Source organism: Bactrocera neohumeralis, chromosome 2 (genome assembly GCF_024586455.1).
Source record: "Bactrocera neohumeralis isolate Rockhampton chromosome 2, APGP_CSIRO_Bneo_wtdbg2-racon-allhic-juicebox.fasta_v2, whole genome shotgun sequence".
In the NCBI taxonomy this organism is placed as follows: Eukaryota; Metazoa; Arthropoda; class Insecta; order Diptera; family Tephritidae; genus Bactrocera; species Bactrocera neohumeralis.
In genome coordinates this window covers 23,803,924-23,831,399 of record NC_065919.1, presented here as the reverse complement: position 1 = coordinate 23,831,399, position 27,476 = coordinate 23,803,924, and the positions used below count along the sequence as shown (strand labels likewise).

General features: G+C 34.2%; 5 protein-coding genes across 9 annotated transcripts; 2 read left to right on the top strand and 3 right to left on the bottom strand.

The window, feature by feature from the left end:
* The first annotated feature begins 83 nt into the window (after window positions 1–83).
* On the top strand, window positions 84–3,094 carry LOC126751243 (ATPase family AAA domain-containing protein 3A homolog). Its single transcript, XM_050461380.1, has 7 exons — window positions 84–434; window positions 628–782; window positions 898–1,010; window positions 1,072–1,278; window positions 1,360–2,184; window positions 2,249–2,447; window positions 2,511–3,094. Exons 1-7 carry the CDS (start codon window positions 227–229, stop codon window positions 2,574–2,576), a joined length of 1,773 nt encoding a protein of 590 aa, XP_050317337.1. The 5' UTR covers window positions 84–226; the 3' UTR covers window positions 2,577–3,094.
* Window positions 3,095–3,953: 859 nt separating this feature from the next.
* LOC126750965 (uncharacterized) lies at window positions 3,954–7,156 on the bottom strand. Of its 2 annotated transcripts, XM_050460958.1 has the most exons (5): window positions 6,846–7,154; window positions 6,453–6,781; window positions 6,135–6,380; window positions 5,024–5,849; window positions 3,954–4,965 (listed from the first exon to the last, which is right to left on the bottom strand). In XM_050460958.1, the coding sequence occupies exons 1-5, from the start codon at window positions 7,024–7,026 to the stop codon at window positions 4,907–4,909; spliced, it is 1,641 nt and encodes a 546-aa protein (XP_050316915.1). In that variant the 5' UTR covers window positions 7,027–7,154; the 3' UTR covers window positions 3,954–4,906. The 2 variants fall into 2 exon arrangements, with proteins under 2 accessions (XP_050316915.1, XP_050316834.1); XM_050460877.1 differs by having other exon boundaries at window positions 5,024–6,380; window positions 6,846–7,156.
* A 301-nt stretch (window positions 7,157–7,457) lies between these two features.
* On the top strand, window positions 7,458–17,030 carry LOC126752491 (mitochondrial glutamate carrier 1-like). The gene is made up of 6 exons (XM_050463363.1): window positions 7,458–7,706; window positions 9,849–9,893; window positions 14,770–14,904; window positions 14,984–15,469; window positions 15,538–15,678; window positions 15,746–17,030. Exons 2-6 carry the CDS (start codon window positions 9,850–9,852, stop codon window positions 15,891–15,893), a joined length of 954 nt encoding a protein of 317 aa, XP_050319320.1. The 5' UTR covers window positions 7,458–7,706; window position 9,849; the 3' UTR covers window positions 15,894–17,030.
* Window positions 17,031–18,190: 1,160 nt separating this feature from the next.
* LOC126751720 (solute carrier family 35 member F6) lies at window positions 18,191–21,146 on the bottom strand. The gene is made up of 4 exons (XM_050462248.1): window positions 20,926–21,146; window positions 20,661–20,808; window positions 20,368–20,521; window positions 18,191–19,529 (listed from the first exon to the last, which is right to left on the bottom strand). Exons 1-4 carry the CDS (start codon window positions 20,982–20,984, stop codon window positions 18,736–18,738), a joined length of 1,155 nt encoding a protein of 384 aa, XP_050318205.1. The 5' UTR covers window positions 20,985–21,146; the 3' UTR covers window positions 18,191–18,735.
* An 870-nt stretch (window positions 21,147–22,016) lies between these two features.
* On the bottom strand, window positions 22,017–26,211 carry LOC126752809 (uncharacterized). 4 transcript variants are annotated; one of them, XM_050463916.1, is made up of 4 exons: window positions 25,878–26,211; window positions 23,139–23,532; window positions 22,924–23,018; window positions 22,017–22,158 (listed from the first exon to the last, which is right to left on the bottom strand). In XM_050463916.1, exons 1-3 carry the CDS (start codon window positions 25,966–25,968, stop codon window positions 22,973–22,975), a joined length of 531 nt encoding a protein of 176 aa, XP_050319873.1. In that variant the 5' UTR covers window positions 25,969–26,211; the 3' UTR covers window positions 22,017–22,158; window positions 22,924–22,972. The 4 variants fall into 4 exon arrangements, with proteins under 4 accessions (XP_050319873.1, XP_050319791.1, XP_050320024.1 ...); XM_050463834.1 differs by lacking the exon at window positions 22,924–23,018 and adding an exon at window positions 22,275–22,617; XM_050463990.1 differs by lacking the exon at window positions 22,017–22,158 and adding an exon at window positions 22,556–22,617.
* Between the last annotated feature and the right edge of the window lie 1,265 nt (window positions 26,212–27,476).

Below are 27,476 nucleotides of genomic sequence, written 5' to 3'. Positions count from 1 at the left end.
GTATAATTTTTACATTAATATTCCATCCCTAAGAAACTTTTTTATTTAATTGATTATATCAGCTGATCATTTCTTGGCGAAGTCAAACGTGTATGAAGAAGAATTCGCCGCAATCATCACGTTTTTATAAATTGCTCTACGGAAGATTACACACAGTGAATGAGTATTTTATTCTACCACCATTTCTTTCAGTTGTATTAAAGTGAAAATATCATAATTTTTGAAAATGTCCTGGTTACTCGGAAGGAACAGAACTCAACAACCTCAAGAACAATTAAGTGTGGATGGAGCGGACCCAGAAGGTAAAACTGCGGGGAGTCGTAGCGGTGATGCCCAGCTCAGTAATGCAGAGCGAAAGGCCATGGAGGCTTATCGTTTTGATTCCTCAGCTTTGGAACGAGCTGCGGAAGCAGCACGGCAATTGGAACGTTCAAGTAAGTAACTAACCATGCATTCAGCGAAAAGATGTTCGTTCGCCGGTTGCATAACCAAAAGCGCTATAATTTCGTCATAAATATATATACATATGTAATAAATATATGTATATACTATGCATGTAAATAATTTGTTTATAATAATAATTTTATGAATTTGAAATTTAATAATAAACTTTCATTATTTGCATAGAACATGCCCGCGAAGCTTTGGAACTTTCCAAGATGCAGGAATCGACAAGGCAGCAAGAATACCAGTTAAAGGTCAAAGAGTACGAAGCTCACATTGAGCAAGCAAAAGTTGAGCAAAAACGAATTGACCATGAGGAGAGACGAAAAACGTTACTTGTAAGATATTTTTTTATATATTAATTAATTACTAACAAATTTTTGGGACTATTAGGAACAAATTTGATTACCAAAAGATAGTTTTTTATATACTCAACTATTTATATGCTTGCAGGAAGAAACAAAACAACAGCAGTTGCGGGCTCAATATCAGGATCAGTTGTCAAGAAAACGTTATGAAGACCAATTGGGTCAACAACAGCGAGTCCAAGAGGAAAACCTAAGAAAGTGAGTAAATATTACTTCAGTTATATTCAGTGTTAGTTTTATTTATGTTTATTACTAACAGGCAAGAGGAAAGTGTGGCCCGTCAAGAAGCCATGCGACGCCAGACCATTGAACATGAAATTGAGATGAAAGAAAAAAATCGACTTAAATTGCTGGAACATGAAATGCGTGTTAAGGCTAAAGTGGATCGTGAAAACCGCGACATAAACTTGGAACAAATACGTCTGAAAGCCCAAGAGCATCGAACAACTGTGTTGGAAGGCATACGGTAATTATTTTTAATTATAAAATAATTTTAATAATTAATTTTAAAATAATAATAATAAACAATTTGTAAACTAATTTTTAGCACTGCTGGAACAGTTGTTGGCGCTGGAGTTGAAGCTATGCTCACAGACTGGGACAAGGTATTGACTGCAGCTGGTGGTTTATCACTGCTTGCATTGGGTGTTTACGCTGCAAAAGGAGCAACTGGTGTGACATCCCGTTACGTAGAAGCGCGCATAGGCAAACCAACATTGGTTGGTGAGACGTCGCGTTTTGCATTTCTTGATGCCATACAACATCCAATCAAGTATGTGCAAAAGCTGCGTTCTAAACCAGCTGACGCTTTAAAGGGTGTTATTTTGAATCCCAAGCTGGAGGAACGCCTTCGTGACATTGCTATTGCAACGAAAAATACGCGCGTCAATAAGGGAATGTATCGTAACGTATTGATGCACGGTCCACCCGGTACCGGTAAGACAATGTTTGCCAAACGTTTAGCCGCCCATTCGGGTATGGATTATGCCATCATGACTGGTGGTGATGTAGCGCCTATGGGTAAAGAGGGTGTCACTGCCATCCATAAAGTTTTTGACTGGTCACAAGCTAGTCGTCGCGGCTTACTACTCTTTGTGGACGAAGCTGATGCATTCTTACGCAAACGTTCATCGGAACACATATCCGAAGATTTGCGCGCTGCTTTAAATGCATTCCTTTACCGCACATCTGAGCAAAACTCCAAGTTTATGTTGGTGTTAGCTTCTAATACACCCGAACAATTCGATTATGCCATAAATGATCGTCTCGATGAGATGGTCGAATTTTCACTGCCTGGCTTAGAGGAGCGTGAACGCTTGTTACGACTGTATTTCGACAAATATGTATTGCAGCCGGCTTCTGAAGGACACAAGTAAGTCGTTAATAATAGGTCATAGTATATGAACAACATAAATAAATGTTTCCACTCGTAACAGGCGCTTCAAACTGGATCAATTTGATTATGGTGCTACTTGTACGGAGATGGCGAAAATCTGTGAAGGCATGTCCGGCCGTGAAATTTCAAAGTTGGGAGTCTCTTGGCAAGCAGCGGTTTATGCTTCCGAAGACGGCATTTTGACCGAGAAAATGGTTTTGGATCGTTGCCATGCTGCTGCCCATCAACACAAACAAAAGGTTGTTTACTCTTTTTGTCTTTACACATTTGGATTTACTGAAATATTTACTCTTTCTCAACAGATGGCTTGGTTGTCCGAGCAAGAGCGCAGTGATCACAAATCTATTACCGGTGGAAAGAGCTCATAATTATTATAAACTAGCGTAGAGAAAATTATATTTCCAAATGCCGGCGCTAACTTCCTATACAAAAACGTTTAATGGCGTCAATGCGTGGTATGAGTGCGGTTGATTGAGTGTGCCAGCATTTAAAAAATATGATTTTAGTTTCTTTTTTAATGATCCATACAGTTATGAAATAAGTAGATTAACGACACCCGCTTTCCGCAAAGCTTTGAGACTGTCCAACACTGTTCAAGGGCAATTACAAAAATTTCCTTGCATTTAAATTTGTACCTGAATGTGACAACGCAGTATGTAGAGGATTTGCGGACATGTTGCTTTTTGCACAACGCTTTTTATCTGAATATATATCAAGACTGTTAGAAATTTATATTAAACTTCTACTTGATATAATCGGATGATATGTGTTATGCTTTTTGACATAAATCTCTGTTACCTTTTAATCATATTGGAGTGTTGATTTTGTTTAAAAATTAAATAAGGAAAGTTAAATATACCTATGTATGTATTTACATTACTTTAAATCTGTTGTTGTTATTACTTTATATAAGTGAAATTTTCCGAAAGTCTTTAGAAGATCCTAAAGAAAAGCTTCGAATGTTAAATTAACGAGAAAAAACGTTAACTTCGGGTGCACCTAAGCTATAATATCTTCCATGGGTGTTTGTAAGACAACTGTATGATATAGTAGGCCGATTGACTATAACCGCGTAAGCCAATAAAGAAGAAGTCTGATCTGAACTATTGCTTCGGAGATTGTACTATTGCCTTGGACACTAATAATTGCTAAATTTCGTGAATATATCTCGTAATAAAAAGTTTTTCATACATGCACTGGAATTCGTTGATACAGTTTGCGAGGCAGCTTTATACTATAGCGTTCCGATATCGACTAAAACATTAGTTCCCGTATACACAGATAGATGGAGATGTCTAAATCTGCTCACCTCGTCAGTTGTTCACTTCTATATAGTATACAGTTTATAGGGAAAACACCGATGAAATAATTTAAATGCTGAGTCTGTTCGTTCCGGTAACGTAAAACCGACTGTCGAAGGAATGAATATTTTATAAATTGTTCGACGTTTCTTTCAAGGAGATTCGAGACAAATTTACCTTGTTCAGCATATAATAGGTGTTGTTGTTAATGGTGTAAAAGATTTAGAGACCGCTGACGACTTAACTTTTTCAAGCTGGGTATAACTCCGAGTTCTGATTGTTATGGGTCGTGTTCCAGCAGATCAAACGTAAGCAAGCAATATCTATAATTCCAGTAGTACAAAGGAGCACTGTTTTATCTATGGGTCGTTGCACAAAATATGAACTAATTTCAAGATGACCAAACATATGTAACTATTTATAGTACAAAGAAAACAACAAATATAGGGGAGTAAAAAGAAATTTACTTAGCATATTTAATTTAACATTTAAAATGAAGATCATACAATAATAATTACAAAAAAGTACTTTCTCTTAAACGCTAAATGATATCAGTATCTGTTACTACTGCTGGTTTTAAATGTTAGAAGATACTAAGAAAAAATAAAATCGATAAATTACCGCTATAATTAGCAAGAATTTGTCTTAATAAACTTGACAATTTTAAAAAGTTCAAACAAAATTACAAACCTAACACTGAAGTATATTTGTATCTTACATTTAACATTTAATTCAACTAAACAAGTGTTTACAATAGATATTTGTTCGTAAAATGCGCTAATTTTAGCTGCCAATAATATGCATACATATATATGTATATACATACAGTGTTATATGTTATATTGCAACAGTGAGCAGAATGCGATATAATTTTGACGATATGAGGGCATAAATATGTTAAGTGTTATGCGCATGTATACAAGCAGGCAAGTTTATTTTATAGGAAGCGAAACGTACGCTGGGAGCACCATAGGTGAGAACAGACTCAAATATTATAGAACCCTTTTAATACTATCACAGAAAACCGTGAAAACAGATCAGTTATGGAACTGTGACTTAAATTTAAAGACCTACTAAGGTCTACATATACATATTAAATATATAGTTAGTAGATACTAAATTCACTTTAGTATTTGACGGATTTTCGAAATTTTTCTTATTTTATAATGCAATATCTTTACTGGGTATTTTGAAGGTTCCTGATAAGGTATACTATTTAAATAGCTGCATTTCCTTGCATTTCAACTGGGGCTGGTGTGTATGTGTGTTAATGTGCGCTTAATGAGATGTGTGCTATTCGTTTGGATTGTGTTTTTTTGCTATTCGAATGTTAATGTGCACAGTGCAAATGCCGCTTATTATAAATACTTATTTATTAAACTATTCGTTTTTCTTGTCTAATTTCTAATTGCTTGTTCGCCTTGCTGTCGCGCTCCCGGATTAGAATAATCATCTTCTGTAAATGCAAATGTTTAAAAGTCTGTAAAAATTTTATATTTTATTGAGTTAATTACCATCTTCATCTTCTTCATTGTTTTCTTCCAATCGTAACTCATCGGGAAATTCCTTTCCTTGATCGCCTGCAACCTCATTGTTTAAATTATTGGTATCCAACAAGTTGTGATTTTTAACCGCTATATCTCCTGCATCTACCGCGCCCACAAGCCCCTCGTCATCATCATTGTCATCGCCTTTGGGCTTCTCCTCAACGTTGCCAGCCTGTTCATTTTTAACACCACCATCAAAGAAGTTATTCTCTTCGTTGGCTGGCAAATTAAAATTTTGATCGTTTATGAACTCATTATCTTTGATTTCATGTGCACCGGAATCCTCGTTGCCTGCATTCGCGGCCGCAATAACCTTTTCTTTATTTGAGGCCTTCGGTTCCATTTCATTAATTGCATTTGCATATCTATTATTTTTTGCACCATCATTTCCGTGCTTTTGCACTTCTTCTGCCGCATTTACATCTGCCTCTTTCGCAAGATCAGCCTTCAGGTTAGCATTGTCTTCCTTCAAAAGTTCCTCGAAATTGGCCGGTATAGGCGCTACATTCTCTGGTAATTTACGTGGGTTTGGTGGCATTGGTAGCGGTGGAAAGGCGCTACTAGTAGTAGATGTATTGTTTATCTCTTTAATTGGACCATTTACTTCGAGTACATGTTGTTCGGATTTTGACGCTTCAGTAGTTGCTGCCTTTCGAGGTGCACTTAATGGTAAAATTAATTTGTTGTTAGCCGATGCATCTGATTGGTTCGCCGGTGGCTGTCGTAGTTGATTCAATACTTTGCCATCACTCTCAGCCCCATCTGCAACTTTTTCGATTGGTTTAGGTAAAATCTGAAAATTTTCAACAGAATTTAGTATTAAGCTGCGGTTACTACGTGAAAGATAAGGCAAAAAGCCGCCAACCCCGTCTAACCCAACACCACCAGCAACAATATCGCTACCAGCTTTTAAAATTACATTTTCATTATCATTCTCTTTATGCTCAACATTAGGTGCGTTAGAATTTGAAGCTATAGTTTTGTTAGTGGGCGAAATAGTTTGATTCGTATTTGTCGAAACAACTTCTTCCGTTTTGTTAGTTAGTTTAATATCGATGTGATATAAGCCGGCACTCACTGGCACTTGTTCATTAAAGGACTTCTCAATGCGCGTTCGCGGGCTTGTATTTCGTAATGTATTTGGAGGATTCAAAGGTTTTTCGTTGTTACTTTTGGTCTCAGGTTTATAGTCACAATGCTGCTCATATTGGGCGATTATGTGTTCCAAGTTTATAACTTTGCTTTGTAACTCTGAATTTTTGCCAGACGCGCCCAGCAAAACCTCAAGTCGTTCTTTTTCGACAACAATAGAATTATACTTTTCCTACAATATTCAAATATGATTATGTAGAAATATTAGATTTTTAAAAAATATCTGTGTAAGATTTCAACTCACTCTCCACAATGTAATCTCCCCATTGAGTACATTTTTCTGTTTATCCGCCTCTGAACGCAAAGATTGTAGTTTCTTTTCCAAAGCATTGGTATTTTCCATTAGTTCTTTCTTGCTTTTCTGGCATTCGGTAACTAGCTCATTATGTTCACTTTTCAATAACTTATGCGCCTGTTGTAACTTATCATAGCGTAAGTGTATATCCATTTGTTCATTTGTTCGTAATATAGTCAGTTCTTTCAGTTTCTGTTCCAAATTATGTCGAGCTTCCATTTGTTCATTTCGCTCCTGTTCCGACGTTTTTTGTTGATTGTATTTTTGTTCCACCATATCTATAATCAAGTATAATATATTTAGACATTTGTAACAAAAACAAATTTTCTTCCTTTCACATACTTTGAAGTTGCTCATTTAGTTGTTCCTGTTGCCTTTCGCAACGTAAGCGTTGCTCGCGTGTCTCATCCAATTGTTGTTGAGAACTGTGAAAAATCGCCACCATACAAAGCATCGCAGTCAGTACAGCTAAGCACACAAAAAACCGGCAACGTCCTGTGCGAGCAAATCTTGTGCCAGTCATATTTCTGGAGGCGGTTCTTGTCAAATGCACTTTTGTTAACAATTTTTCAAAAAAATTTGGAAGAACTACAGCTGAATTTTATTTTTCAGGTCTCCTGAATAGGAGAAACAAATATACGTAAAACAATATTGCCACTTTGATATTGTAGAATTACAGAATAATGCCACATCTGTCTCATTATTTCAAGTAAGTATAATGAAATCGAAGTTTATTATCAGTTCCACTCAATTAGTTAAATGCATATCTATCAATTTATCTCAATAATCGCATTAGTTAAATCGAATTGTATATTTTTTCAAGCTTTTTAGTTGCTTGACTGTTCTCAGCTACAAGAAACTTTCCTCATAGGTGGTAGCTTTTGTCGTTTGGCATACCGATAAGAAAATTTGTCTGATAAGAAAATGTCAAAAAAGTATATAATATACTTGTCAAAAACATCTGTACAGTTTTGCACAGAATCCAATACGTGCGGTAGTTGGTTTGTGGGTGAAGATTCGTGATAAGTTTTACGGAAATTTGCATTTAATGTTCAGCTACGAAGTGTTATAAATATACAAAATTTACGACACAAAATAGTGACACCTAGCACTAATTTATACGCGGAAAGCTCATACTTGTGTCGCAAAGTATTTTGATTACCCCCACTTCTTATACATAAGTAAACAACAAATATCAGTAAAGTAAGTAGCCAACAGGGCAGTTAGCTCAAAATCAACTTTTGGAAATAGTACCTTGTTTGAAAAATCAATGTCTTTAGATTACCTACGGTACCGGTAACTTATATAAGCGCTTAACTAGCCAAAGCTTTTGACTACTATAGCTCACCTATATAAGCTATATCCATCGTAAACGCAGGAATTTAGTGATTTCTTAATATTAAATTCGTCAATAATTTTTGACACCTTTTTAATGTAAAATTATATGCTTAAAAACTAGTGTAATTGATCTACCTAGCTTCGATAAAGTAGTTTCTACCTATTCATGTCCGAAGTTTTAAGCTAAATATTCGATTGGGCTAACAAAAATGTTTAGACGAATGACAGGGAAAAATAAAACAGAACTTTACGAAACTATGGATTACTTCTGAAGTTAAGTTCCTCATGTCAACTTAAGTAATGATATTCTTGCTATGTGCAATGGTATCCATAAATTGTAAATTAGACAATTTAACAAGTAGTTCTTGGACGTAGACAGTTTTTGGCATCAGCTGCAAAAATATAATTAACCAAAACGATTTTATATTTTATATATATAAAACCTTTGACACCGCAAGTCTATCTCCAAATATGCATGGTCGTTATATTAATAAACGTGGTAGTTAAAAGCAAGTACGTAATGGTATCATAATTTGGTACCTTCAGAAACATTAATAAATTTTGATAAAAATTAAGTGTTCTTCATTCGTACACTGGCTGAGTTACACAACCTCACATATAACATCTAGGACAAATATTCATGTCAAATTAAAAACAAAAAATATTTATGATTTCCATTATATCTACAAATATCCGATACGAATCCATTGAATTTATACGTAGGTTGCCTTTTATATTTCGTGATTTGGCAACCCTACTAATACAATCTGGCAAATGACAACTTTATGCTGTTTACAGTTACTTAAAATATTCAGTTCGGCCAAAAATTAAATTAAACCGCGATCATTTTCGCGGAATATTTTTTTACAACTTTCGAGATGCATTAACGTAGCAGCAGTGCATCAATTAACTTAATTCACCTTTTGGCGATGGAGCTCCATCAATGACCAATGTTTATCGATGGTATGGTGAATTCTATCGAGGTCGTAGATCACTCCAAGACGAATTTCGTGAGGTCATAAGATCATCATATAACCTATCGTGGGATTAAGACAAGTATAGGAATTGGTGGACTATTGAATATATTCCACACAAATTGTTGTTCACTCAAAAAAGGCTCCTGTCGATTGGTCGAGAGAAATGTTAAAAAATACGATAACGGTGCGTCGAAACATGTCTATGACAAGGTGACAGATGATGAATCATGGATTTATATGAAATACCACTAGAACAACGCAGAACAGTAAATTCTGAGTGGTATATAACCATTTGTTTGCCAGATGTTTTGCAAGAAATCTGGAAAGTCAATCACCGACGACGGATCACTCTTCACACATTGACTGAAACAATAGCATTTTTAGCACTTAAAACATCGATTTGATGAGCAATCTTGACTTGGCACCGAATGACTTCTTTTTATTCCCGTTCCAAAAAATAATTAAACTAAGAGGTCAACCTTTTTCGACACCTGAAGAGACGTTCAAATCGAATGTTTCGGAGATACCTCAATCAAAGTGGCAAAAGTGCTTTGAGAATTAAATCAAACACATGTGAAAGTGTATAGATCTCAATTTTCGATGATTTCGATTTCGAATTGGGTTTGTTCTCTAACCTCGAAACATAAAAGGCAACCTATGTATGCACACACAACTTGTCTTATCGAATTTATGCATAGTGTAGTCATTAACAAATAGAACTAGTAAATAATAAATAAAAGCCCATAATACTTGATAAAGACAAAGATAATAATACTTGTTTCGTATTTTAAAGAATCCGATTAAATGCTATATTATAGAAAAGTCCTATTACTGTAGTTAGGGTAAATAAACACTGAAACTATAAATATATTATTTAGTTTGTATTCGGTATATAACCATTTATTTGAAATTCGACAGTTAAAAGCATTATTGGCTCAACTGATAAGAGTAATATTTATATATGTATATATATGTATTTACGTACATAAAGCATGTCATACTAAAGTTCGATTTTTTTATCTAATTACAGAATGTCTCAACAAGCATTGCCACAACCGCAACAACAGCAATTTGCGTAAGTTATTTTTTATGATCAATTAGAAACCATTGGCGTCTCAATGAATTTTAATCAAACACTAATATGTTTGCACCATGAAATACCTATAAACAATTATAACTCTTCACTCTATGCCATCATAGAGTTGATGAATGTTGGGTTGACAACAATTTAGTACAATGTCTAAAGAATTAAAAGAACGTGTGATAAAATTTTCGCGATCGGTTATATTTCCTGTCGTAGTATGTATGAACATATTCCTCGATATTTATTCAACAATAAAACACCATTCTTTAGCATCGTAAAACCTGATATAGTAAAAATTCAGGTCGATGTTCGCTCATTAATGAATTCTTTGAATTTGTCCAAAATCAGTTATCCTGCCGGAAAATCTCACGGATTTGTTTGAAAGATAGGACATGTTCATGCTGTCGCATGAGAAATAGGCGCCCTTAGTTATTTTGTACATCGGTAAGACTTCACAGGATTGCCCAGAAAGAAGTTGCTTTAAGAAAGTGATCAAAATATGGTCGATGCGTTTCACAAGATGTGTATAATAAGAATAAATAATGCCGAAAATTATTTTTGACTAACCAAAGCATCGAAATAGTACTATGCACAGACCCCCAATTTCGATGAAAAAACGATTTTCAACAACTTTTCTATAATAAAGTTAGACAAATGTACATACATACCATATAAACTCTAACCCACTTAGTATGTATTTAAGTTTAGATTAAAGTTTTGTTTGAAATTTATATGAAAATAAAATATATATTCTGGTAAACAATTCGAACATTAGAACATTGACAAAAAATATAATACAAGTATACCTGTTAGACCACTTATAATAAGGTAGTTACATCACACACATACATACATATGTGCATGTATTCAAATATTTTATTAATATAATATATGCATGAGCACACGCCCATCTGTATATTTTTAATAAGATGTATGCAAGAGCATTTTTTAGCCAAAATCGAGTGTGTCTATGAATGTCAAAGAAATTCATTTAAGACGAATATATGTATACGAAATCGTGAGACCTAATTTGTGAGATATATTTTTCACACAACACATTATTTTAAGCACACGCATAAGTATCTGAGGCTCTGTCTGCCGTTTTAATTTGCATACGTATACTATATATTTATAAATATTAATAATAGCCCCTTGCCGTTCTTTTTGTCTGCTCATCGCTCGTTAAGGTGCTTGTTTTTATTTGAATGAGAGCAGAAATACTTACATATCTAGTTGTATGTAGATGTATACTTACATATATACTTACATTTGGGAAAATGCGAATATTATTTATTCTATTTGTTCGCAAAAAACTGACACCCGTCAAGGTTGAAAATATTTAATATATATTTATGCACCCATATTAAGAATACTGTAATATATGCCAAACGATGCAATGAATGAGCATATGTAGATGTATATACGTATATGTATATATGCAAATTTTTGACGACTAATAAAAATGTATATACATACATATATTCATGTGTATTAATTTTATTTGTACATATTTATTTATATTACCCGATTATAGTAATTCCACATTTCGGTTGGCTTCAATTGCTAATTCTTCATTAAAGCAAAAAAAATTTAACTTCGGTTGCACCCTTCACAAACAAAAAAGTTTCCATACAAGAACTTGTTTTTAATCGGTCAGTTTATATATACAATAATGATCCGATCTTAACATTTTTTTCTGAGATTGTATGTTTGCCTTGGACAATACTTCATGCCAAATTTCGCGAAGAAAATTTGTCAAATACAAAACTTGATTTTGATCTATCAGTTTATATAGCAGGAATATTTTATAATGATCCAAGCAAAACAAGTTGTTCAAAGATTGCATAGTATATACATATATATGTATAGACAATAATCCATCCACTTTGTAAAGATATCTCGTCAAACAAAAAAGGTTTTCGTACAAAAACTTGATTTTAATCGGTCGATTTGTAAGGCAGGCATATGCTATAGTGGTCCAATATCGGCGGTTCGGACAAAAGAGTTAAATAACGTGTGCAACGTTTCAGATCGATATCTCGACTGAGAGACCAGTTGGTGTATATACAGACGGAAACGACTAAATAGTTTGTCATACCGCCGTTTCCCTTGTGTGATAGAATCTTCGTGCCAAGCTAAATACACTCTGTCCAGGGTATAAAAAGTAAGCACCATCATCGAGTGCTCGATATTATGCCGATACCAACTGTTTACTTCAATATCTGTTTGTTCCTCAGAGTTTGTTTGTGTGTACGTATTCAATAAACAATTAAAATGTGCGAAATTCTATTTTTGCGAGCGTTAAGTCGTCAGTCCGTCTACATTCGTATGTATGTATGTACATATATATTAAAGTTTATTCACTAAAATATAACTTAAAAGGTTTTCGGTTCAAAATATGTATTTGTTTATGCATTTTCTATTTGATTTTATAATTTAAGTACATCTGCTAAACTTTGCTGGATGCTCTGTATATATGGTAAGCGCATTTATTGTTTGACTATGGCTCAAATTATAACACCGCCATGACATGTACCAATAATAATGTACTTCTGTACATACATATATGCACTAATACAATTATAAAAATAAACAATTAAATTATTTTCAATTTTAAGCTTTCAAAATATCAATATTTGCTAGTGATAAACATTTGTTACTAATTTATTGGGAATAATTGGCAGTAAAAAGGCTAAGTTCGTGCGTTGCGAAGTACATATTAGAACGATGTGAGTTTGCACAGCCGTAGAGGCAGTGTCGCAGTATTGCGAGGGCAACATGGGGCCACGTAACTCGTGGTCCACTCCCTGTGAGTCTTAAGGCCTGAGCAGGTCTTAAGATGGCTCCATCCATTACATGTATTACACCTGATCGAGGTAGAGTCTGGATGGAGCCTTTTTCCTCCGGGTCCAGGTTGGACTCAATGCCAGCACGAGTCAGGAGGATACGGAGCAACCCAAACACAGATTAACACTTACCGATCCAAACGGGCCCTTGGTCGGATGAAATCCGAATCAATTCCGGTGCGCAGAACCGGCTGTCATGGGAATTGTGGTTCCTAGGGTTTAGGATCCTAGCGCAGCTTCGTTCTGGATATTGTAGCAGGTTAAACTCCTACTTATTCAGAATAGACCCCGACATATCCAATGTATGTCCTGTATGCAACGAGTCTCCGCCAACCCTACTCATCTAACACCTTTTTCCCTTTGGTCCGACCCCGTCGAAACAGCACGTTTCCTGGGCCTCCCGTTAGATGACGTCGACCACAACACAGATAACCCTTACCATCCTAACGGGGACTGAGAAACCGTTAAAACAACAACAACAATGCACTTTTGGAATTGAAACCTTCTTATGGAAATAAAAATATGTACATATGACGAAATATGACGAAAAATGATATAAACTTGGTTCGCGGCATTTACATAATTCGAAACTGTTTGATTTGATTTTAGATTTTTTTCTGCTAACATCATTTCTTCACTAGATTCCGCTGATAAGCGTAGCGCTTTTTACTTATTTGCACTCCATAGATACAATAATACTGAAAGTACTCTGCTTATATACTATTAGCTGCACAAGCGACTCATAATAAAATGTTGAACATAGTATATGTACATACATACATATATGTATATACATATTGTCAAGATTGATTTCAAAATTTGTTACGGACAATAAAATGCTGAAAGCGTCAATTTAAAAATAAACTGCTCATTAAAAAATATTAATTATATACATATATACATTTATACATACCCAAGTGAAGTATTTATGTGCATACATATGTATATATTCAAACATAGAAAAGTGTCTCTAATATATTTTTTTGTTTGCAAACAAAAAAATCGCCTGCCAACAATCGTATTTGCAATTATTGACAGCGACTCACTGTGTGCGTAAACAACCCCGGGGCACGCGCTTAAATATCAATTCTTGTTTTGAAAACAAATTGTTATAATTATTTTACGTTTTTCGTAGCACACTTATTGATAAGAGGGACTATTTAAAACTTGTTCAGTGAACTCATACAAATAATAAAGATTTATTGGGTCTAAAATTACACTGGTGGGGTCCAACAGTTCATTATGCTACTTACTATTTTTTCTTCAGATGGTGAGTGGTCGAATAGAAATTGCTCAGCCGGTCGAAATTTCAATAGCCGATACACATACATACATATGTATGTATATAAAATATTTACTGCATAGTATAAAATTTTGTAAAAATGGTCCAGAGAAAAAGTTGATGCGACAGCCTGTTATATGTGAGGCAAACTTTTGCTATTGCTGGATATCTGGGTCAGGATAGATTATTCGGTAACTAACTTAGCCTGCTTTTAAGTTTCATCTTATGTTCGTAATATATGTATGTGACTAATACCGTTATGTTCTGATTTTTTTTTTTCATTAAATATAATGACCTCAGGGAGTGCAGACATACTAAATGTACATATATTTATACACACATACATTTGAAAATTAAACCATATTTAAAATTTTGCACAATTTCATTCCATTTACCACAATAAATTTTTTTTTTTAGCTTAAATTTTATTTACCAGATTTAATTTTTTCGAACATAGTATACAATTACGAACATATCACAAATTGAGAGGAATTTCTTTTGGTGAATACACCCAAGTTTAATGGTGAGAGAAATTTTAAATAGCATACATTTAGAGGAATCATCAATGTCTTTTTTATTGAACCAATCCACCGTGTAAAAACAGAATGAGGGTTTTTGGACTAGCTTAAGTCCTTTGGACTCTATATTACATACCTCTCACATTTCTACATGCTTCTTTTTTATAAAAACTTACTGTAATACAATTAGTAATTAATCCCACATTTTCTTTCCTTTTTAGGCTGCTGCCAAAAATTATCAATGGCGGCATCGCCGGTATTATCGGTGTCTCCTGCGTATTCCCTTTGGATTTGGTCAAAACTCGTTTGCAGAATCAACAAGTGGGTCCAAATGGTGAGAAGATGTATAAAAACATGTAAGTGACATACAATAATTAATTTTGTTTACTTATTAAAATCATTGTAAAAAACGGATATTTTTGCTCCACCGTAAAGGTTCGACTGCTTCCGCAAGACATATCATGCTGAGGGTTACTTCGGCATGTATCGTGGTTCGGGTGTCAACATTCTGCTCATTACGCCCGAGAAGGCTATTAAACTGACTGCTAACGATTACTTCCGTCACAAGTTGACCACCAAGGACGGACATCTGCCGATGAGCAGTCAAATGTTGGCTGGCGGTTTAGCTGGTGCATTCCAAATCATCGTTACGACTCCTATGGAGTTATTGAAAATTCAAATGCAGGACGCTGGCCGTATTGCAGCACAAGCTAAATTAACGGGTAAAACGGTGGAGAAAGTTTCAGCAACAAAATTAGCCTCACAGCTGCTCAAAGAGAAGGGTATATTCGGTCTATATAAGGGTATCGGTGCGACCGGTGCGCGTGATGTAACCTTCTCAGTAGTTTACTTCCCGCTGTTTGCTACATTAAATGCGCTTGGCCCGCGTAGAAATGACGGTTCAGGGGAGGCAGTATTTTGGTTTGTATACGAAGTGGAGAATTTTCATTAAAACACTGGAAATATAAATATCTATTATTAAATTGCAGGTGTTCCTTCTTATCTGGTTTGGCAGCTGGTTCATTTGCTGCGCTCTTTGTGAATCCATTAGATGTGGTGAAAACACGACTGCAGGCGATTAAGAAAGCGGATGGCGAGAAGGAGTTCAAGGGTATTGTGGATTGTATTAGGTATGTGATAGTAAATTATAAATTATTAATTTTTTAATTGTTACTAATATTGTTGTTTTTTATTTAGCAAAACCTTCAAGTACGAAGGCCCAACCGCATTTTTCAAGGGTGGTCTGTGCCGTATGATTGTGATTGCACCACTATTTGGCATTGCACAAATGGTGTATTTCCTTGGTGTAGCCGAGGCGATGTTGGGCATGCAAAAGAAGAACTAAACGCACACAGAGAAACAATTATGGTTACTTTAGTTGCTAGTGAAATATTAAATGAAGTTAAAAGATCATTATAAATTTAGCACTTAAAAAAGGCAGTTTAAGTGATGTTAGCAGTTTAAAGAAAATACTACCAAATTGTAATCCATACATTCAGAATTGTATGTAATATATAAATAAGTATATGTCATGCATTTATTGAGTACTGTCCATATATACTCCATGCATTAAAAAAAATGTTTTGAAATTTAAAGACATAATTGTGAGCGCAATATGTACGTAAATTGCGATTGTTGTTGGAAAAATGTGTTATATTTGTATGCATATGAATGTCATAAAATGTGCTTAAATTTAGCATTAATTAAATACAGTGAAAATAAAACAGTCAATTCAAATATGCAACCTAAAACCAGCACAAACATATGCTTAAAACAATTTACAGCTAAAGAGAACAGTCTACATATACGTAGTCAACACGATATTTGATCTACATACATATGCACATACTTGTTTATTTATATATAAATTATATACGACTCCATACGTATATTTCTTATCTAAACATGTATGTGCATACTCTTTTTTAATTACAAGCAAAAAAGTTCACTTGTGTTGAGTTTCACAAAATCTTATCATTACAATTAAAAATATGACAATAAACTGCAGCTGCTGTAGAAGCATAGCAAATAAAAAAACCAACAAAACAGCTAAAATTCTATTAGCAAATGTGAGAAAATTATGAATTTATAAATTAAACTGTATTAACTGTAATGCTAAAGTATACACCATATATACGAACATAATATTAAGCGAAATTTCCTGATTTATATTGGCTTTATTTTAAATTGAGCACTCTTGACATCTGCTCAGAGCTATAGATATCAAAAACCATAGTATTTCTTGCAATTTAATACCCTTGCTTTTTTATCTTTGTTGTTTTTAATGTACTATATATACATACGTACATAAACAGTTAGTGCAAAGTTAATGTGGCTTAATGTGCATAGGAGCAAATATTATTGCTGCTTTAAAAGTAATTTCATTTAAATAAATAAATATTGTGATTGCCTCATATGTGTATTAAATTATATAATGATAAATATAAATAAAATTTTGTGTTTAAATATGTACAAATATAAATTATTTCCTTACTAGTGTATAGATTAATAAACAGAGTATCCTTCGCTGTTACAAATCTAAGAGAGAGAGACGCGTAAAACACTACAATATTTTTCATGTTTTTGTTATTTTAGTAGGGATTGGCTATCTGATCTGAATCGTGGCAATTTTGATTTTGAATTTTTCTAATCAGTAAGGGTTGAATTGCTTTGTGGCAGTGTTTTGTGAGAACGTTTATACTATTAACCAATCCAAATAGGCTTAGATCGTAGAAATTAAACCCACTCTTGTAACACCAGTCTCCGTGTGATCCGACCACTTCCACACAGCACGTTTCCTGAGCATCCCGTTAGATGATCTCGATGGCAGTTAACTTGCGCTTTGCCACCCAAATAGAATCTGGAAAGCCGTTGAAACAGAACCAGCAGGACACTTAAGCAAATGTGAATACATATTTTGAGGTCAAGCCTGGTTTAGAAGATTTCGTTCAGTAACTCGATTTTCGTTCGAAAAAAGTGTTCGGTTTTGTGGCCCAGTGGATTAAAGAATTATTTAAGGCGGGAGTTGAGTTAATTTGTGTAAAACAAGGCCTGGTTAAAAAATATTTTAAAACTCCTATAGAGAAATATATGCAGAAATATTATAAAATGTGACCAAGAGAGGTATTACACTGAAGCATCTCGGGAAAAAGTTGAGTTTCGGTGGCCCTTGGTGCTGGATCATCTGAAATCAAAATTACAAATATCGTTAGATAATCGCTTTCAGCGGTATTTTTCGTAATTTTAATTTAATTTAAATTAGTTTAGAAGTTATGAGGGCGTCTTTGAAAACGTGAGTTGTGGGGAAAACGGTTTAAAGTTTTGAAATATCATGTAAAACGTCAATAAGCAAGTATAAAAGTAGCAATAACTTCGGCAGTTTCGCTACAATCGTCTTGAAAAGAACAATTCTCGAAAAAAAAGAATTAAAAATCTTATCTTAATGAATGTTTCTTGACTGAGTAGTTTGCGAGTTTACAAACAAAAGTTTAGGGAGTCTTATTGGTGAACTGAAAATACATACATACATACATAGTCTTCAATACATTGATATAATTGTCTTGGTTTGACATTACTATTAACATATCTTCTTTGAATACTTACACACACATTCTCTCTTCTTTAATTGAAAATATACAAAGCTTTTATCTTTCATTCTTCTCAATAAGTTTATTTTCAAATAATTAGTAATTTACTTATTTTTAGTCAAATATCGCCTAATTTCTCTCTCCAACAGTCAGATAAATCAGTTACATTTTTTACATATTAAATATTTCAAATAATTTAGCTGTGACACCAACAACTTGAGCACTTAGTGCAATTTTTAATAACTACATGAAACTAGGTAGAAAACCAGAATTTTTCACGAAGCATTATATGTAAATGTTATTAAAGGATTTCAGGGGGTAGGAGATGTTTCAATTATTGTCTCATCGTATGTTGAGTTGTCACACTAAGTAAATTAAATAAATTTTTATATAAGTAAATAAGCAGAAGAATTTCAAATATTGTTAAATAAACTGCAAAAATTATTATTATTCTATATATATGTATATATGTATATGTATGTCAGTAGTCATGTCAGTTTCGCTCTCCTTCGTGCTTTTAACTATAAATTCTTGAAATGTTTACTTTCTTACATCGGCATATCACAACAATGCGTTACTCGCTATATCAGTTGCAGTCATTTAAATAACATCCGCCGGACGGTTCGTCGATACACCAGGCTCTGCGCTGTCATTGACTGTTTCATTGCTTAAATCTGCATATCGTCCACGCATCAAACGAGCTATTAGTGATCTATACCACTCAATAAATATCGCATTCCGATAAGCAATTGTGCCCATTTCCAGTATTATGAAGCCCATTAATGTTATGAGATTGAACCATTCCCATTCCAACATGAAGGCCATCCACCAAATGAGTAGCACACGTAAGCCATCGGCCAGTAATCGATTCGCTGATGATGAATACTTTACAATCGTTAGTGAAGCAAAATTATAACAAGCACTGGAGATCACAAAAATTATTAAAGGTGTCCATAATGTTGGATTACTGCGGAGTTGCGGTATAATATCGCCAAGATCGTCGAAAACGCCTCGGCTGTTATGGTTAAGTGGTACTGGTGATGGTAAGAAATTTAGACATATGCCCAGCAAAACAGTGATTAAGAGACCGAAGATGCCTTGCCAACCGGTAGCCAACAAGGTCGGTATATCCGTTCCTTTAAGGCACTTTTCATCATAAACAAATTTAGCAGCGTGGAAAATTTGTGCGAAAAGTACGAGTAAGTTACCGGTTAATACTGCATTGCTATCCCAGTTTGGCAATAAAATGTGATCATATGCGACGCGTTGTACATCAATAGATACTATTACCAAGATACCGCAACTGATGGTGAACATAGCCATCCAGTGACGTGCAGTCAAAGTTTGATTAAGATGTATGGCACCAAATATTCCAACAAATATTAGAGCAGAAACTGAAATTATACATTTTTACATATTTAGTTAAAAAATTAGAAAAATTGTCAATTATAAAATTAATCAAGAAGCTATAATACCGTTCACAGATACATTTTTATAGTATAAATGAACAATAAGTTCGGCGATTGTAACAATGCCTTTGAAAAATATCTATGCCAAATTTTTCGGATTCCTTGTCAAATAAAAAGTTTTTCATATAAGAACTTGAGTTTAATCGGTCAGATTGTATGACAGCTATATGCTAATGTCCGATTTTAACTATTTCTTTGGAATCGTAAAGACACCTCACCAAATAATGTTTTTTACACAAGAACTTAGTGTTGTTGTTGCCTCAACGGCAGAAAACATCCCTTAAGTGATTTGGAGGAATGCTGCCGAGTTGACATTATTACTAATTGGCCGGATAAAAATCCGCGTCCTCCCGGTTGCGTAGACTCGTGGCAACGATCGTACAAGAACTTCATGAGCAGATTTTTGATAAGGGTGCGGACAAAATTTTACATCGATATCTCAAACAATGAGACTAGTTCGCATACATATGTATATACAGGCGGACTCACGGACAGAGAGACGGACATGGCTAAATGGCTCAGCTCATCACTCTGGTTATTTATTTACATACATAGGTGTACAAACATCGTAGGGAATCTTAATATACCGTGTACCTACTTGACGACTTGATAATTAAAAAGAGAATAATATTATAGTATATTTCATGTAAGGTACTTTCTCTTTAGAAATGGGTATATACATACATTTACTTATTGCTATTTTTTATATCATCAAACAGTCATTATTTTCTTATAATGTGTGTTTAATCTACAACTTACTCACCCCTTAGCATTTGAAAGCTGGACACATAGGTTAAATAGAGCCCTGTTAATAATATAACAGAAGCTATTACATCCAATGCAGCTGGCAGAAACAATTGCAGCGGTGAGAATTCACGTCCGCCTCGTGTTAACACATTTTCACCTTCAGCACCCGCCTAGAAAATTTATTTATTTTTTTAATTATAATCGCATCTTCTTTAAAATAACGAAGTCTCTTATCACCACCACTCAATCGTATTACTGATTACATCCATACACACATTTAATTAAATATATATGTATGTGGCAACTTACACCGCGCCGTTGAAGAAAAAAATATGCAGCTTTGTAAAAGACGAAGCAAAGAAATTGTCCTAAGAACATGAGAGCAGTTTGAACCACTGGATGTTGGAAACGACGCCATTTCCCATCGCTGCACTCGCCTTCCAAGGTGTCACTCCATCTAAACAAAGACAATTTTGTTATATGTGTATAATTTATGCCTCTAAGGTTTAGGTAACGATAAAGAAGTTCAATAACTTACACAATTTACGCAGTTATACTATAAATATGCACTTACTTTAATAGTAGAACGTTCAAAGCTCCTGTACAAACGTATAGTAGTGGTAAATACATCATCTTCTCCTGTGATGCCGGTCGTTTAAGTAATTGTACCTATGTATTTCGCAATAAGTAGCAATAACTCCGGTTTGTAAAAATTTGCTCTAATTTAATTACAATTTTCTTATTTTTCGTTGTAGGTTTTCTTGACTGCTCTCTTGCAAGTATTCGGAAAATAAAAGTCAGGAGAAGAAAATAACAATGCAAAATAAAAACAAGAAAACAACGACTAGGCAACAACAATTTGCAGAGATATTTATTTTTACAAGAGTTGCCACTTTAAGTGCAGAGAAACAACAGGGATGCATTTAACTGCGAAATGTGAATAAATGCATTCAGTTCACAATGAAAAGAATATTTACCATATATAAACGGAAGCGGAAACAAAACATATTTTCAAATTTTCATACTAGTAAGAGTTAGAAATATTTATTTAATTCAAAATTTTATGTTCCTGGAATTATCATAAGGGGTATCTTTTGCCGGTAAGTTATTTTATAAAAGTAAGAACAAAGTATAATTAAAAAAAGTTTCGTCTTGACTTGACAGAAATTTTAGACAAAAAATAATTATTTTCGAAGTAATGGCTGTTTGTGTTGATCCAGTTCCAACCGCCGCTCCTTGCAGTGACCATCACCAATTAGTTTTATTAATATATAATCTAGCGCCTGATCGAAGATTTTTAGACGAACAAAATGGGTGCTTGCGGAAACATTTATATAGATTTTCGAAAAAACGGTAATTTTTTATAAATATCAATATTAAAAGACAAAATGCACAAAAACAGCTGTATAAATTTCGTTAAAATCCACAGAACGGTTTTCGAGTTTGCACAGTTCATAAAAACATTTTAAGCTTTGAACGCGCGTTTCAGAGAACCTTTTTAATTGTCGAATAATTTCGAATTGTATCCCGAATCGGTAACATCGGTACATTATATCTTAAAAATAAAGTAAATAAAAGCGAACAATGAATCAAATGAAATTATATATTTTAATATACCAATCATCTTCAAAACATATCACAGGAGTTATATTAATTTACAGTTCCTTTACCTTGAACATATATACTTTAAAATTAACTTAAAATGTATATGGAAACTGAATGAATTGGAATTGCGTTGTCCAAAAGTATCGTATGCTGCAGAATGGAATTTCACGATTTCACCTCCGTTTCGTTACGTCCATTTGGACTGAAAAGTAAGGACAGCATAAGCAAGTAAATAAAAAAAAGATAATATTTGATTAAAAATGACCACACCATACATTTACTGCTATCAAAAGCATTTTAGCTACTTGCAACTCTCACCTGGTGCTTGGAACAAGAAGTGTATTGTGTATAAAATATAATTATTTTGGGGACATGTTTTGTTGTGAATGTTTAGTGATTTATGTTGTCAGATTGCATGGAAATACTAAACCACTAATTCTATTAAAGCTCGTCCTTCTCAAGTGTGTATGTTACTTCCTCCACCGTACCCAAGCGCACCGTCTCAGCTTCATGTATAACGTCTCCTTGGTTATCGGTTGCATTTTGTTGTCTTGGCACATATTCCACGCTGTCTGTGTCACTTTGATATGAAATGTTCAAGTCGGACGCTGCTGTTGAAGGGTCGGGACTTGTAAGTGTGATTTTGGAACCGCGTGCAACTCTGTGTAAGCAAATTTGTGTGTATTTTTGGGTATTGTTGAGTAAATTGTTACTTTAGTGTTATTAAATTTGTGGTAAAATTATGATTATTTGAGAACAAATAACTATGTATATTTATGTATATGATAATTATAGGTGTAGAATTAATAGTTGAGAATTATGTCATTTGAATATTCCAATATTCGTATTATATGTGTATGTTCACCGACTAATATAAATATTACAGCATAATTCATACATACATACACATTTGCATTGCGTGCTTACTGTTATCACAATCATACATACATATGTAGTATATGTATACCTTATATACATTGCGTTTGTTTGCTTGGCATTTAAGCTTTTTTGGTTATCTATTGCCGATGATGCGTGTTGGTTCCTCGCAATTTTTGCGGATGTCTACATAATACATTTATATATATATATTTAAAATTTGGATAAACTTGTGCTGATATTTAGCATTGCAGAAAAGCTATTTGTGAAATAAATTTATATGTAATAACCAATTTTAAAAATTACCTGTCACGAGTTTGCATATTTGCTTCCACATCCAAATTTCGCGGCTGACGGAAGTCACATTCCAACGAGAATGCCGAATCACCAGGTGTAATCAGCTCGGGATCATTTTGTATGACAACAATATTGGAATAGAGTTCGCCATCCTTCAGCGTTTGACATTGGTCCAATTGGAAATTCATCTCTAAAGTACGTGAAGTTTGTGTACTTGGCTTAACAAAGCAAGGTTCACTTTGTTTATAAAAACTGCCGCGTGTATACATCACGCCAGAGAAAGGTTTCTCCGTCTCCAGCATAACGTTCATAGAATTAGAACCGCACTTGAGATTGACCTTTTGTATACCCTGATCTGACCCTTCTATTTTGAAGGTATCCGATAAGTCTTGTTGCCAGATTTCTGCGAAAAAATAAAATAAATAAATGCTATATAATACAGTACGAATATTATATGAATAATATATCTGCGGAAATAAATCAAAGGATTATTAGTGCTAACAAATTCAACTTAGCGCTGAGCAAAAACTTAAATCGTCACACGCTCGATAGATTGGGGAAAATTTCAATCTACCGCACACTGATTGGTCTTGAACTAACATACGTCAGCGAAACCTGGACGTTATGCAATGCTGAAGAAAACAAACTAGAAGTCTTTGAACGAAAGGTACGAAGAAATTTTTGGAGTTTTTTGCGATGATGGCTTATAGAGGAAGCGGTTTAATCACGAGCTCCAGACCTTGTATATGCACTCAGATATTGTAACAACAATTAAATCATACAGGCTACACTTTTTGCCCCGACGAAAACTATATACCAAAGCTAATTTTCATGAGCAGATGCAGAAATAACAGCAGAGGCAGATCAAAACTTAGATGGATGCTGGTGGACCAGAATGTTGAAGCGATGGAACTCCAATGCTAAAGTACTCAGCAAGAGACAGAAATAATTGGTGAACTAAGTAAGTTGCAGCAAACGAAGCGATGTGGAGCTGATGGTGATGAATATAGATTACAACATAAAAATTTGATTTGATGGTCCCCGCTATATTGCCATGTCAAAACTATATTTATATATTTGCATATTATATTTATATATAAATTATTAGGATGACAAGACGAATTGCATCCCGGGTTACTGTCAGTCCATCCGTGTTTAGCGATAACTTGAGTAAAATTGGAGATACCTTCATCAAACCTGGCACACGAGGTCCTTGGTATTCTGGTAATAACATCCGTTAATCGAAAACTTTTAAAGTGTTATAACGGAGCAACAAAATTAATCTGTTGCCGACAAAAAAAACGAGAAAATTTCTGTGTAAGAACTTGCGAAGAAAACTCCAGAATCTCAGTGAACATTCCTCTGTTGGATACAATCGTCGAATTTCGTCGAATTGTTGAAATTTTCAAGCATACATTTTCTTTACATAATGTGCAAGTGCCAATGTGACAAAGAACCGCTCCAAGTAATGAAAATATTGCTGCCGTTCAGGCAAATGTTGCTGAAGACCGCATTTTGTCGATTCTAAACCGTTATCAAGACTGTCTCAAGCCACAACCTGACCCTTGCATGCGTATGAAATTAGGTATATTCTCACTCCAGAACTGAAGCCACCGGACTACTCCAAACGTCGTGAATTTGCTGATTTTGCCTTTGGAACAACTTGAAAACTTTCATGATCTTTTTTAAGAAAATCATCTTCTCCGATGAGGCTCACTTCCATCTGAGTAGTGTGACAAATAAACAAAACTGTAGATTCTAGTGCGAAGAAAATCCACAAATTATTCATGAACAACCTTTACATTCACCTAAATTAACAGTTTTTGGTCAGTTGAAATCATGGGTCCGTACTTTTATCGAACTAAAGCTGATGACACCGTTACTGTGTTTGGCGAACGGTATACATCGATGATAACCATCTTTTTATAGCCGCAATTGGAAGAAGTTGATCTTGTAAACATTTGGTCAAGACGGTGATACGTGCCACACAACACGCAACAACCGAATTATTGCCAGAAAAAATAGGAGATTCGATTATTTCAAGTAATAATGACATTATATGTACTACAACTCGAATATACTCGAAAATTGGGTTCATCAAATTAGTTCCTGTAACAAAAGTCACTAACATTTGAGAGGGTAAGAGTTGAAGAAAATATGCAGAAATTTTTTTGAAGCAGTCTAATATACATACATAACATATAATTAAAGTATAAAATATTTGATTGATACAATTTTATCTACTTAACTGGACCGATTCATTTTTACCAAATATTTGAATATATCTCGCTACTATATACTTACATACATACCTAGACTACTTACATAAAGTACTAAACTTCTATTATAGCATTTATATATGTATGTATATGAAATTTATTCTTTTAATTTAGCATTTAATAAATATTTTCCACTTGCAGAAGAATATTATTTAAGTAAATATTTCGAACAATGCTCCTATATTATATTAAAAAATAACAGTATTTTTTATAGAAGATACGGTAGAGCCATTAAAAAACTATGTTGTGTTTTTTCTCATCTAGAATACACTACCAACAACAGCACCGCGTTTCTGACACTTTCTTTTGCTTTGTTCTGTTTGTTGACGTTTACGAGGCCAGAAATCCGGTTTCGCGCAACTGAATTCTTGGTCAAGAAAATTTGTTGACGTGCTCAGTGCGTATTAAACCCGTTTTATCTACTGCACATATTTTCAAAATATGTAATATGTAATAACTGTTTGATTACCTGCATTACTCTGTTCTTTGTTTTTATCATCACTTGAGACATTCAATACCAAAAGGCAGAGGATGCTGACTGTAAGGAATATAGCACGCATTTTTGCTAGGATTGTTTTTTATTTTATAAATGTCACTTCTTAACGGAGACTTCGCGATAACTCAAATACACGGTATAACGAAAAGTTAGTTGCCGACAATGATTTTCGCAGATTTTATTTCCCGTGACTATTGACTATGCGCTTAAATGCAAAAGTAACAACTGAAGACAAGCGCGCCGGTTGCAGAGAATATAAAAGCCAGCGCTGGTTGCCGGTGGTAATGTTCGGTGATTGCACGAGTGATGACTTAACCGCAAACAATACGCCAGCGGTGGACAGGTGTCAGCGGCAATATGATTTTTTTCACGCTGACCAAATATGTGTGTGTAAAAGAGAAAGAAGGAAAGAGAAAAGTCAAGAAGTTGATATGCTCCAGGGGACTAAATATTCGTCAATATGTATATGAGTTGAACAGACGAACTCTTAGTGGCTAGTGTGGAAAAAAAGCGGTGATAGTAGACCCGCTACCAAATATTGGCTCCAACACGACGTAATGCGGATGAACGATGGAATGAATAGTTGATAGCCGGTAAGTTGTAAGTGTACACACCTACTTATAAATAAGCGCATGGGTATATAACTGTCTGCAAGCATCGCCAATAATTAAGAAATACGCGCATTTGTCTGTTGCACAAATGTAAAAATCAGTTTGTTTACATTTGAAAAGCACATAAAGCATATACCTGCATATACAAATGTAGATACATATATGTATGAGTAAATTTTTATTACATTACGCTTATTTAACTCGGTTGTGCTAAAAACAGTAACGCATGCGCACATATTTCGCAATTATTTATGCGCTACGTATTTGCTGCAATTTACTAGAAACATCGGTAAAAGGATATAGATATATTAAATTACAAATGCAACTTTGGGTGAAATGCATCCGGTAGATATGCATTTTCACCTAAAGTTGCATTTGTAATTTATTTTTTTTTATTTAAGAATTATTAATAAAACTTCACGAATTTTATATATTTGTGATATCTTTGAGAATGAGTTATACATATGTTTTCGTCAAATTTTCGATTCGAAACAAGAAAATATAAAAACTATGTATACATATAGTATAATATATGGTATATGGGATCAAAAGCATCATGGATTTACAAGGTTCAATGCAAGTCCGAAAAAACCTTTTTTTTGGGCATTATTGATTCTTTTGATCACTTAAAACGCGTTTAAAGTTTCGGAAGTCGATTACATTAAGTTAAAAAATTCTTACAAATACGCTCTTTTCTCCGAAATTATTTGCCATATCAACTTCAAATTTTCGGAGAATATTTTCAAATACGCATACATATATGTATGTACATAAGTAGTACTACTATAAACAAAAAATAGTAAGACTTTGTCCATAATTTTAAAATTCTTAATTTATTCCTCAATACACTTGTGCCAACGTTTTTTCCAATCCTCGAAAGAGTTAAAGATAATTTCCAGAATAGTCTTCAATGCCCGTAGTGATTCACGTTTAATGTCTTCAATTGACTCAAAACAGTTTC

Coding starts and splice junctions, on each gene's coding strand:
- LOC126752491 (XM_050463363.1), top strand. CDS start 9,850: ATGTCTCAACAAGCATTGCCACAACCGCAACAACAGCAATTTGC. Junction 14,905..14,983: donor GAGAAGATGTATAAAAACAT/GTAAGTGACATA, acceptor TCCACCGTAAAG/GTTCGACTGCTTCCGCAAGA. Junction 15,679..15,745: donor GGTATTGTGGATTGTATTAG/GTATGTGATAGT, acceptor TTTTTTATTTAG/CAAAACCTTCAAGTACGAAG.
- LOC126750965 (XM_050460877.1), bottom strand. CDS start 7,026: ATGACTGGCACAAGATTTGCTCGCACAGGACGTTGCCGGTTTTTTGTG. Junction 6,381..6,452: donor GGGAGATTACATTGTGGAGA/GTGAGTTGAAAT, acceptor TGAATATTGTAG/GAAAAGTATAATTCTATTGT. Junction 4,966..5,023: donor CAATGAAGAAGATGAAGATG/GTAATTAACTCA, acceptor TTGCATTTACAG/AAGATGATTATTCTAATCCG.
- LOC126751243 (XM_050461380.1), top strand. CDS start 227: ATGTCCTGGTTACTCGGAAGGAACAGAACTCAACAACCTCAAGAACAA. Junction 1,279..1,359: donor ACTGTGTTGGAAGGCATACG/GTAATTATTTTT, acceptor ACTAATTTTTAG/CACTGCTGGAACAGTTGTTG. Junction 2,185..2,248: donor CCGGCTTCTGAAGGACACAA/GTAAGTCGTTAA, acceptor CACTCGTAACAG/GCGCTTCAAACTGGATCAAT.
- LOC126751720 (XM_050462248.1), bottom strand. CDS start 20,984: ATGATGTATTTACCACTACTATACGTTTGTACAGGAGCTTTGAACGTT. Junction 20,809..20,925: donor TTGAACGTTCTACTATTAAA/GTAAGTGCATAT, acceptor GTCTTTGTTTAG/ATGGAGTGACACCTTGGAAG. Junction 19,530..20,367: donor CAGCTTTCAAATGCTAAGGG/GTGAGTAAGTTG, acceptor GTATAATTTCAG/TTTCTGCTCTAATATTTGTT.
- LOC126752809 (XM_050463834.1), bottom strand. CDS start 25,968: ATGCGTGCTATATTCCTTACAGTCAGCATCCTCTGCCTTTTGGTATTG. Junction 23,533..25,877: donor CAAAGAACAGAGTAATGCAG/GTAATCAAACAG, acceptor ATTTTTTCGCAG/AAATCTGGCAACAAGACTTA. Junction 22,618..23,138: donor AATATGCAAACTCGTGACAG/GTAATTTTTAAA, acceptor TTGCTTACACAG/AGTTGCACGCGGTTCCAAAA.